Here is a 12618-nt window from a genome sequence, read left to right on the forward strand (position 1 = left end):
TTCCAGTGAGGATCCTGAGTCTCCATTCCCTTGTTCCCCATTCGCCCATCTGTGGAAACAATCTTTCACTATTTACCCACAGTAAAGTTCCCAGGTTTCATACGCCCCTTTACTGGCTGCTCCTTTCAGTGCCACTCCCACCATGTTGCTGCTGCTGCTCTTGGCTCTGCAGGAAAAACTGGGCCCAGCTCCTACCCCCTACTCTCCCACCTGCCTGAGCCCCAATCGCCCTCCCTCTCTTTCCCCCACCCCCCCCTTCCTCTCTTTCCGCCCATCCCACATCTCCCTCTCTCCTCCATTCCACAGTCTCCCCTATCCCCAACGCCCATTCCCCAGGAAACAGAGTAAAAGGGCATTTTCTCAGAGCGGTTAGAAATAGCAGTATCCCACAGGGTTCCGTTCTGGGACCACTTATGTTCACTGTGTACATCAATGATTTGGATAGAGGTGTAGAAGGAATAGTGTTCAAATTTGCAGGCAATACTAAAATAGGGAGCACAATAAATAATTCTGAGGATCAAAGGAAGTTGCAAAGGGTTAATGATAATATGGTAGAATGGCAAAGAAAGTGGCAGATGAAATTCAATGTGTGTAAATGTTAGGCGGTACATTTTGGTAAAATTTTTTTTAAAGTAATAATTATACTTTGAGTCAGGAAAATTGGGTGATGTGGAAAAACAGATTTTGGGGTTCAGGTTCACAAGATATTAAAAGCAGCACCACAAGTGGATAAGCCATAAAGAAAGTTACTGGTATTTATGGCAAGAGGTATAGAATATAAAAGTCAAGATGTGATGGTGAATGTATATAAAACTTTTGGAAGACCAAAGTGGGAGTACTGTAGGCTCCACACTACAGGAAGGATGTTGAGGCAATAGGGAGAACACAGCAGTTTCATTAGGATGATGCCCAGTATGAGGAAGTACAATGAAAGACTTAAAAAAATGGAGCTGTGTTCATTAGAACACAGGAGATTAAGGGGTGATTTGATAGATGTATTTACAATTATGAAGGAATGGGTAGATAGAAATAGACTTTTTAGTGATTGAGGGAGTCCAGATCAAGGGGACATAGATACAAGATTAAAAGCAAGAGATTTAGGACAAAGGGCAGGATAAACTTTTTATTAATACAGAGGGTTGTGAAGCTGTGGAATGAACTACCAGTGATTGAAGAGACCATGTCAACATTTAAAAATAGGTTAGAGAGGTGGTTGAAGGAAAGGGAAAAAGGGATATGGGAACAGAACAGAATGGGCATATGAGATTTTTTCAGTCATAGGATAGATCTGCTCATGTGGAAGATAAACACCAACATAGCCATTTTCAGTGTTGTAATTTCTATGTGTCTGACAACTGTCTAGTTTTGGACTAGATAATCCAGCACATTTTAAAAATCCAACAGAAAAAAATGCTTTTTTAAAAAAAGGAAAATAAAAGTCTGCTTTTTCAACGTACCTGTATGGAATTGTTCTATCTGTGAATCCCATACCATCATCCCAAAGGTAATGAACATCCTTCCATGCTTCTGATAGCTTAGGTTGTAGCCTGTTGTATTTTATGTCACTGCCAGCAGCCATTTTTCTAAAGTTATGATTCCACCCCTGCTTGCCCCATTTGGTTTTGGATTTAACAAAGGTGGAAATCCGAATACTATCAACCCTCATTCTGACTCGAGTAAACTGTTAGTTATAAGGTATCACCAGAAATTCTTTTTCCCCACAACAGTGGAGATGTGGAACAGAATCCCAGTTAATCCTGTGAATAAATGTTAGGATAAATATCTATTGAAGATGGCAGTCTTCCTAATTATTATGTGTGGTAAAAAAATGAATTATTAATTTGAATTAAGCAAAATAACTAATACAGCAAAGTGGGAAATTAATGCTCAAAATAAATGATCAGATAATTTTAATTAAGTGACTGAATGAGAGTAGACTGTATATGGATAAGTGCAACCAGAGATGATCAAATATGGTGTAATGTCATGTCAAGGCAAGTAACTACTCAATATTTGAATAGATATGGCTAGATTGATACTCCGAGGTTTCACCTGCTTACTTTTTGGGTCAGTAAGAAACTTTGCAGCATCTTTCCTCAAGGGATTAATTGCACCAGGTAGAGTTCATTACAAGAGAAATTATTTGTGTTATGGAAGAACAGATTTGATACACTGAATAACTTCTATATTTTATGTTCTTGCAAAATACCAGGACTCCATCAATTTGTATTTGGATTACATCTGGGTTTAAATGAATAAAATTCTGTAATTTGTTACATTTCACATACTACTGTTTACGCTCATTAACATTTATTTATCCCTAATGTTACAACTTTACTGTAAGGAAGGCTTACTGATAATGATCTATAGTTGTGTTCTGCAGCCCAACAGTTCAGAAGGTAGGATTAGAATCAAGTTATTAATAGACAATGGCTAACAAAACAGTTCAGAGACAATTATCCATTTATGTAATGACAGGATTACCAAACGCAGTAACTACTGCACTTGGTGGTGATGCACTATATAATGAATAACCAAGTATAACAAACAGGGACCCGGACCTGGTCTTCCAATATCTAAAATTGCACTGAGAGTCACCTGCTGGCTTTTACAATAGTAAAAATGTAGTTTATGTTTTGATGGAGCATGTAATATATACACCAATACATTAATAGAGCATTTTCCTAAGTAGGTAGGCATAAGGCTATGTTTTAGTACCATAGACAACGTTAATTGCGCAGTTGTGACACAATAGTTCTGTTACTTCAGCTTATAAATTTGTACCATATTGCTCAGTATTTGTGACATCAGTTTTAACTTGAGTAAATTGCTGAGATATGCAAGAGCACATCAGTCTTAGCTGCTTTTGTTCACTTCTCAGTAGGCAGCTTTGACAGTGGCCAAGATTTGCTATTTATATAGGCAAGAAGTGTGCATGGTAGGATGTGGTGGCATAAATCAATGGTTTTTCTCCCTTTTCAGAACAGAATTTCTCATTTCAATTCATTCATTGGTAGTCAGTAGAATCACATTTTATACTGCCAGTGCCAGGCTGTCCATTGTCACTATAAATTTATATTTGCCTATTACCATTCTTAAAGGACGAATCCATTTTGAATTGGACTACTGCTATAAACTACAAGAGCACTGAGTTATGATCAGAGGGCAATAATGAAAATGCATACCCACTGTGGATTCAGCAAAGACAAGTCTCTATCAAAGTCAAAAGAGTGATTGTAGCACAAGAAAAATGAACTTAATTTTAGTGCAGCTGTACTCCTGCTTTGAATAAATCTATCTTTCACATACCATTTCCTAACCATGTGAAGACAACTTTGTTATTAAAATTATATGGGGACTGGATGACATTATGGATTAGCATATTGTCCTTTTGACTTTATAACCTGGGTTTTAGCCTAACTCACATCAGTGGGATGAATGTACCTTCTACAGATCCTGCAAGGCCGACATGAGTTTGGGCAGCCTCAATTCAATTCCTAATGGCTGCATGTATAACGCAAAACTGCCCACAATTCAGCATAAATTGGTCATTTTACTCAGTATGTCTGATACTGTTGACAGAAGTTAAACTTCATCCTGTTGCAAATTATAAAATCATGGTACTTATCAAGCTCCTTTTTAAGGAGTCAATTGATGCTGCTTGGACTCTAATTCACTATTCTGGTGGAGTTTCTGAGAAGATGTAGAAGTGTATTCTCCATGTTCACTGGATGCTGAGCCAGAGATGTAGCCTTGTATTTTCAGCACTACTGTCCTAGCATTAGGCATTTGATAGGGTTCTACCTAGTTTTTTGTTTGGAATTCCTATTCTAATATGCATTACTTTATACTTAAATGCACTTGCCAGTCTTTAACCAATCTGCACAATTAGTTCAAAGGCAAAATACTGCGGATGCTGGAAATCTGAAATATAAACAGAAAATGTTAGAAATACTCAGCAGGTCAGATAGCATCTGTGGAGAGAGAAATAGAGTTAACATTTCAGGTTAATGATCTTTCGTCAGAATTGGAAAATGTTACAGATTTTTAGCAAGCACAGAGGCAGGAAAAGTGTTGGGGCGGGGGTGGGTGCAGAGGGGAGGAAAGAACAAAAGGGGAAAGAAAGTCTGTTATAGGGTGGAAGGTAGGAGTGATTTAATGAACAGCAGAATCATTACCAGCACCTGAGCCAGAGATATAGCCTTGTATGTTCTGCACCAGTGTTCTATTATTAGGGCATTTGCTCAGGTACTTGTTGACTGTACTATGTATTATTATTGTATTATTACTGAAGTGTTGGCCATCCATGTTTGAGAAGAGTAAAATTGTTGCAAAACTAGATTGCCCTGAGATCCAGTTTCTTAACAATTTGTGGTAATGAAGGTAAAAAGGGACCAAAAAAGAAATCAGGGTTTCAGATAGCATTGGCACTCATGTTATTCAATATAATCTAGCATACCTACTAAGATTGACATTGCAGTTAGGTCAAACAAGGAAGAAGATGCTGCCAAAGTGGGGGGGGGGGGGGGCGCAAACAGTGAGGATGATACCAATCGACTGCAACAGGACATAGAAAGGCTAGCAGAATAAACAGGGAAAGGCAATATAAACTTAATGGCAGTTTTAAAGAGTGTGCAGGGACAGAGGGACCTGGGAGTTAAGGTACATAGATCCCTGAAGGTGGCAGGACATATTGAGAGAGTGATTAGCAAAGCATATGGGATTCTTGGGCTTCATAAATAGAGGTATTGAGTGCAAAAGTAGAGAAGTTATGCTGAACCTTTATAAAGCGCTGGTTAGGCCACAGCTGGAGTATTGCGTCCAGTTCTGGTCACCACACTTTAGGAAGGACGTGAAGGCCCTTGAGAAGGTGCAGAGATTTACCAGAATGGTTCCGGGGATGGGGGATCTTAGCTACAAGGACAGGTTGGAGAAACTGGATTTGTTTTCATTAGAGCAAAGGAGGTTGAGGGGCGATTTAATAGAGGTGGACAAGATTATGACAGGGTTGGATAGGCTAGACGGGGAAAGGCTGTTCCCACTAGTTAATGGTACAAGAACTAGGCGACACAGATTTAAGGTTTTGGGCAAGAGATACAGGGGGACGTGAGGAAAAACTTTTTTACGCAGCGAGTGGCGAGGACCTGGAACTCGCTGCCAACTGAAGTGCTGGAAGCGGAGACACTCAATATTTTCAAGGGGAGACTAGATAGGCACTTGAGGGAAATAAACTTGCAGGGCTGCGGGGATAGAGCGGGGGAATGGGACTGACTGGATTGCTCTACAGAGAGCTGGCATGGACTCAATGGGCCGAACGGCCTCCATCTGTGCCGTTATGACTATGAGAACGGGATGGGATGCATCCTAGGATGCTGAAGGAGGTTAAGGAGGAAATTATGGAGGTACTTGCCATAATCTTCCAATCCTTAGATATGGGGTGGTGCCAGAGGACTGGATAATGGCAAATATTACACACTTGTTCACATAAGGGTGTAAGGATAAACCTAGTAACTACATGCCAGAGTTTAACCTCGGTAGTGGGAAAGCTTTTAGAAATGATAATCAGGGACAAAATTAACAGTCACTTGGACAATTGTAGATTAAGGAAAGCCAGCACGGATTTGTTAAAGGCAAATAGTGTTTAACTAACTTGATCAAGTTTTTTGATGAGGTAACAGAGAGGGTTGATAAGTGCAATGCTGTTGACATAGTGTATATGGACTTCCAAAAGGCGATTGATAAAAGTGCCACATAATAGGCTTGCCAGTAAAGTTGAAGCCCATGGAATAAAAGGGACTGTGGCAGCATGGATATGAAATTGGTTAAGTGACAGGAAACAGAGAGTAGTGGTGAACGGTTGTTTTTCAGACTGGAGGAAGGTATACAGTGGTGTTCCCCAGGGGTCGGTACTAGGACCACTGCTTTTCTTGATATAGATTAATGACTTGGACTTGTGAGTACAGGGCACAATTTCAAAATCTGCAGATGAGACAAAACCTGGAAGTATAGTGAGCAGTGAGGATAGTGATAGACTTCAAGAAGACAGAGAGGCTGGTGAAATGGGCGGACACATGGCAGAACCTCCCAAACCCGCGACCTCTTCCACCTAGAAGGGTAAGGGCAGCAGGCGCATGGGAACACCACCACTTCCAAGTTCACCTCCAGGTCACACACCATCCTGACTTAGAAGTATATCGCCGATTCTTCATCGTCTCTGGGTCAAAATCCTGGGACTCCCTACCTAACAGCACTGTGGGAGTACCTTCACAACACGGACTGCAGCGGTTCAAGGCGGCGGCTCACCATCACCTTCTCGAGGGTAATTAGGGATGGGCCATAAATGTTGGCCTTGCCAGCGACACCCACATCCCACAAAAAAAATGAAAAAAAAGAGATTTAACGCAGAAAAGTGCTAAGTGATACATTTTGATAGGAAGAACAAGGAAAAGCAATATAAACTAAAGGATACAATCCTAAAGGGGGTGCATGAACAGTGAGACCTGGGGATATAGGTGCACAATTCGTTGAAGGTGGCAGGGCAGGTTGAGAAAGCGGTTAAAAAAGCATACGGGATACTGGGCTTCATAGAGGCATAGGTCGCAATTTTATCGGCGCTGAGAAGACGGGTTTGGAAGCGGGTCAAAGGTTAAATGTTTTGATTAACAGTGGGATCCGATCCTGCTGTCAACCCGCCTCCAAACAATTTTCCCCAAGTGTCGGGTCCCCAATTTGCACAAGGACCCTACCTCTAGCGGCGGGAAGAGGATTAAAGCCAATTACCTGCCTGTTTACAGGTAGTTGAGAGTAGTTAACAGGCTATTTTTTAATTTTGTCGCTTCTGCCTCGGGCTTCCCGACGTCCGGACACCACACCAGGTAAGTGTGGCGTGTTGTGAGTCTGCTGTAATGTTTCTGCATTGATGACAGCTGCAGAAGTGGGGTGAAGAATCCAATGGTGCACTGGTGAGTTTCAGAGATAAGAAAATGTTGGGAAAATCATTTTTAAAGCATTTACACATTTCTTTAGGTAACGAGTTTTGAAAACGCTATCTAGTGCCACCTTATTGGGAGAACCTCTCTCACCAGTGACAGATCGCTTCTGTAAACTCACCTGCAGCTGCCATCTGTTCCAGCCTATGGAGGGAGTCATTGGAGAGGCTGGATGCAAGCACTCACCTTTGTACAGTGATTGTCAGTGTTTGCTGCCCCTCAATGCTGTCAAACACTGAGAAATGAGCAGTCAAAAAAACATTGTGCGTGGTCCCTTTAAGAAAAACGGCAGATGACACATCATCAAATGACATCATCTGACCAGCTTCCTCTTAATTGGCTGGCAAGCCTGCAGGGCGGGCTTAACAAGGTCAATCAACGTAAAATCACGTCCGTGGGCTGGATGCAGTTGGGGGGCAGGACTGGAAGCCAGAAACCACCTGACCCGCTCCCAACCGACAAAATCGTGGCCATAGAGTACAAAAGCAAGGAAGTTATGATGAAACTTTATAAAACACCAGTTCGGTCTCAACTGGAGTATTGTGTCCAATTCTGGGCACCGCACTTTAGGAAGGATGTGAAGGCCTTAGAGAGGGTGCAGAAAAGATTTACGAGAATGATTCCAAGGATGAGGGACTTCAGTTACGTGGATAGACTGGAGAAGCTGGGGTTGTTCTCCTCAGAGCATAGAAGGTTGAGAGGAGATTTGATAGAGGTATTCAAAATCATGAGGGGTCTAGACAGAGTAGATAGAGAGAAACTGTTCCCACAGCCGGAAGGGTCAAGAACCAGAGGACACAGATTTAAGGTAACTGGCAAAAGAACCAAAGGCGACATGAGAAAAAACTAGTTACGCAGTGAGTGGTTAGGATCTGGAATGCACTGCCTGAAAGAGTGGTGGAGGCAGACTCAATCGTGGCTTTCAAAAGAAAATTGGATAAGTACCTGAAGGAAAATATTTGCGAGGCTACGGGGAAAGGGAGAGGGGGTGGGACTAGCTTAAGTGCTCTTGCAGAGAACCGGCACAGGCTCAACGGGCCGAATGGCCTCCTTCTGTGCTGTAACCATTCTATGATTCTATAACAGCATATCCAGGCGCTTGACTGACCTTAACAACCAGTCTAGGATAGATAATATACAGTTGGATAGATACTGAAACATCACAATCACCAGTGTTCAGACTAGCATTGAAACCTCAACTAATTTGACTGGTTTATACTTATATACAGGTCACAGCAAGATCCAGACGGGGAGGATGGAAAAGGTAGCAGGGGAAACAACGTAGGAAATTTATTTTTAAGATAAGAGGATCTGCTTAACTAAGTGTGAAATAGTACAGAAAGATAAAATAGGGAAGCAAGGACAAGCAGAATAGATAAAAGATTACTACAGACAATTTCTGATTGGGATGCAATTAGGCTGCTGGGCCCACTAACATAACTTAACAGTAGTATTCTCAGTTTGACATTTAAAAATAAAACCCATGTTGATTATAAATATTTATGATCTTGGGCCTTAATTAGCTGAAAAAAATGCATTTGGAGATAGTTCTCATGCAAAAGCCCAAATTTTATCATGTAGGTCCCACTTCAAAAAGATGAACCCTATAAAGGCAGAGAAAAAAATGGGAATTAATAAAAAAACCTATGCATCTGGAAGAGTGTAAATACCTGCCATCTGGGCCAAATCCCATAGGTAAATTAATGGTACTGTTCTTTGCAGATGTCTTAGTTCTAGACTATTACCTGTATCAGATATCACTGTTACTATTTTTGATGAATCTTAGAAGGATGATAGATCTTGAGAAGGATCAGGTTTAGTCTTTTTCTTGTTGCTTCAGAAATGCCCTGAAATTTGAAATGAAGGGTGTACTGCATTGTAAAAGCTTTCTTACGTGTGCATCTCTATTGAATTGTGAACAGTTAAAATAGAGAGAATAATTTTTGGAACAAGTTTACTAAATTTTCAATTTATGCAGCTCCAATCCTTTATTTAACTGCTAATGTGTATTTGAAGAGTTTACAAAAGAGATTCTCTTGTTATCTTGCCAACAGATGCAATTGTTTTGAAAGCTGTTCAACTTATGTGGAGACTGACTTAAATGATGTCTGCAATCCCTTCAGGGGATCAATGAGTTTCTGATTTTAGCATAACAATTAGTTGACACTGTTCAGTTCCATTTGCAACTCCTCAGATAATGAAGCAGTCCTTGCTCGCATGCAGCAAGACCTGGACAACGTTAACGCTTATGCTGCTAAGTGGCAAGTAACATTTGTGCCACACAAGTGCCAGGCAATGACCATCTCCAACAAGAGTCTAAACACATCCCCTTGACATTCAACAGTGTTACCATCATTGAATCCCTCACTATCAACATCCTGGGGGGGTCACCATTGACCAGAAACTTAACTGGACCAGTCACATAAATACTGTGGCTACAAGAGCAGGCCAGAGGCTGGGAATTCTGTGGTGAGTGACTCAACTCAACTCCCCAACGCCTTTCCACCATCTACAAGGCACAAGTCAGGAGTGTGATGGAATACTCTCCACTTGCCTGGATGAGTGCAGCTCCAACAACACTCAAGAAGCTCGACACCATCCAGAACAAAGCAGCCCGCTTCATTGGCACCCCATCCAACACATTAAACATTCATTCCCTCCACCACCGTGGCTGCAGTGTGCACCATCTACAAGATGCACTGCAGAAACTCAGCAAGGCTTCTTCGACAGCATCTCCCAAACTCCTGACCTCTACCACCTAGAAGGACAAGGGCAGCAGGTGTGTGGGAACACCACCACTCCAAGTTCCCCTCCAAATCACACATCATCTTGACTTGGAAATATATTGCCGTTCCTTCATCGTCGTTGGGTCAAACTCCTGGAACTCAGCACTATGGGAAGTACCTTCACCACATGGACTGCAGTGGTTCAAGAAGATAGCTCACCACCACCCTCTCAAGGGCAATTAGGGATGGGCAATAAATGCTGGCCTTGCCAGTGACACCCACATCCCATGAATGAATTTAAAAAATTCATTAAACACTACCTATTCCTTCTATGGACTGTACACATTTTTGTTTTGCAGTGTCCGATCAATTAGGACTGCAATGCTCCACTAAGATGACAGTTTCCCTTACTACATATCCATTTCCAATTCCACAAGTATCTTCTGCATACTTAGCTTTTCCCTCAATTTTTTTGCCTTGCGTTTTTTTCCTGCTCACCCTACTCTTCAGCATTTACTGTAAGCACTTTGCCTAGGGGAGAGGGTCCAAGTACATAAAATAGTATAAAGGGAGAGGTAAGTCATTTTCTTATTTAGTGCTAGTCTGCCTACTCCTGTCTGGTTAAGTAAGATACAGCACATCACTCCATGAAATACCCTTGGTTTACTGCAAAACCACTCCAGTTATGTGAAATCCATGACTTCTGACAGGCACCACTTGCTAACCACTCATTTACCCCCATAATTCTACTCAAGGCAGTTTATCAATATGGGACTACATAGCAATGCTTTGAAATACAAATTAGAGCAGAATTTTGGCTCTAATGCATACAGACAGTATACAGCATTCCTCTACACATTTTAAGCACTGCAACAGTCCAATTTTTCAGTTCACTTTCTTCTAGAACTTCAATCAGATCTTAAAACAAGATAGTCATCACAAAGGAAAAGCATCACATGCAGAGGTAATGTACATTACTGACTGGAATGGAGAAATCAATATAGGACTTAAAACATAAGTTAAAGCAGTATTTGTTGAAACAAGGCCCCTCCTCTTCATAAAGTAGACGTAATGACTGGTACTGATGGTAGAAAGAAAAATTTGAAAGTGGAGAATTGAGGACATCTTAGACACTACAGGAAGAAAAAAGATTGCATAGTTTCATAAAGATTTATCTTGAACTGGTATCCGTGAGATTTGTTTTCTAGATGATTGACAACCTACTCATGGCATATGGAGTATAATGAAGTTTTACAACATAATACAGCTTCTAAACTTTCTCAGTGGTGCTCAAATCCAATTTAGATCCAGTTCGTGAGTTAAAATAAAACTGGCAGTTCAAACATGATTAAAAAGATTGTTACTATCCATTGTAACACAAGTGTGACAGGTATCGGAAGCAACATATTCCAAAATAATTTTCAAACCAGCTTGATTACTATGAAAAGCAGCATGTATTCAAAAATGGCATCTTGCAGAAAAGAAAAGGATTTGAAAAAATCAGTTTATACAGATTGAACACCATTGGTTGTAACAATTAACTTCTTTAGCAAATGGTTTATGATTTCCAAAAATTTGGGTTTTGGGATAATCTTCTGTGAAAATTCTCATACCTGAGGGGTAGAAAGAGAGAAAAAATACACAGGGGTTAGCAGCATAATTATCATTACAAAATAAACAACATTAAAATAATTAAAGCATTGGTTTTCTTGGTGTTATCTACAGAATTTAGTATGTATTAGCAGTTTCTGATCCTCTTTTGGTCAATCTCTTCCTTTTGAATCCTTTAAATGCAAAAAATAACATTTAAAACATATTGACTACTACAATTTAAGACGCACAAAAAAATTCATGGGAAATATTTATAATGTATAATGGATAAATTTAGTTTTTGATTTTCCAAGATAATTTAATTTTTATGGATTTTTAGGGATATAAACTAGGGTGGATGAAGACGATAGAAGGCCACTATAAGGAGATTGAAATATTTTTTCCCAGCAGTGTGATTGATCATTTATGTGGCAGCCGCCAGTTATTCAATGGTTGTGTTTTAGTGAAATGAACAAGACAATGAAATAACAGTTTTATGGATAACTTTATTTTAAATGAGTTGCTTACATCTAATCAATGTGCTTCACACCCTGCAGACGCATCAAAAATTTCAACATGCCAATATATTTTCCCAACACATCAAAAATTTCCCCTGCCTTACATATGCAGGCCAGACTTTTATTTCTATAGAAGATGGATTTAAGTTCAAACTTTGGGCAGATCGCTGCTTCGCATCGTATGGAAAATGTAAAGTTCTTAAAAAGTAACCAGTAATGAAGATTAGAATGTTTATTATACACACATGCATATAGCATTAAGAGATGAGGAGGGGAAAATTGAGTCGAGCCCCCTTTGGGGCGCTAACTTCGCCAGGGCGCTACTTTTAGCGAAAAATTGGTGCCCCCCCACAGCCGAAATTAATTGGTAACGCCCCAAGATTACTACTGGAAGTGCCCCGCCTCCCTTTTGGGGCGCTGCGAGTGAATATTGTAGTGCTATGTGCCGCACCGCGGTACTGCAGGTCTTCCTCCCCTTAAAGGGGAGGGGCCTTCCGCAGCACGACCCGGGGCCCCCCTGGGCCACCAGTGATCGGAGTGCCGGCAAAAGAGCCCGGCACTCAACAGAAGTGCCGGGCTCACGGAGCGCAGTCGGCATTCCGCAGGGGGGCTTCAGAGGAGGTCAGGGACAGCAGAGGGGGCAGGTTCTGGCAGGCGGGCAGCAACAAAAATGGCCGCCCGGCACCGTCCCTTTAATTAGTGCCGCCCCGGCTGCAGGTAGGCCACCCTGACCCCGTCGGATATGGCGTCTGGTGGTAAGTCAGGGGGTGCTATTGAAGATCGCTAGCGAAGCGC

The 12618-nt window shown here is 41.2% G+C and overlaps 1 protein-coding gene across 2 annotated transcripts in view; it reads right to left on the reverse strand.

Moving 5' to 3' along the window:
• Positions 1–2177: 2177 nt before the first annotated feature.
• hikeshi (heat shock protein nuclear import factor hikeshi) overlaps positions 2178–12618 on the reverse strand; it is a 45303-nt gene continuing 34862 nt past the window's right edge. For both annotated transcript variants that reach the window (XM_085998815.1, XM_085998816.1), the window contains exon 5: positions 2178–11328. In XM_085998815.1, coding sequence (XP_085854941.1) covers positions 11274–11328 — 55 coding nt within the window. In that variant the 3' untranslated portion in view covers positions 2178–11273. The remainder of the gene's footprint in view (positions 11329–12618) is intronic.

The sequence above is a fragment of the Somniosus microcephalus genome, chromosome 10 (genome assembly GCF_052327205.1).
Source record: "Somniosus microcephalus isolate GS21.2 chromosome 10, FLI_Smic_1.0, whole genome shotgun sequence".
Lineage (NCBI taxonomy): Eukaryota > Metazoa > Chordata > Chondrichthyes > Squaliformes > Somniosidae > Somniosus > Somniosus microcephalus.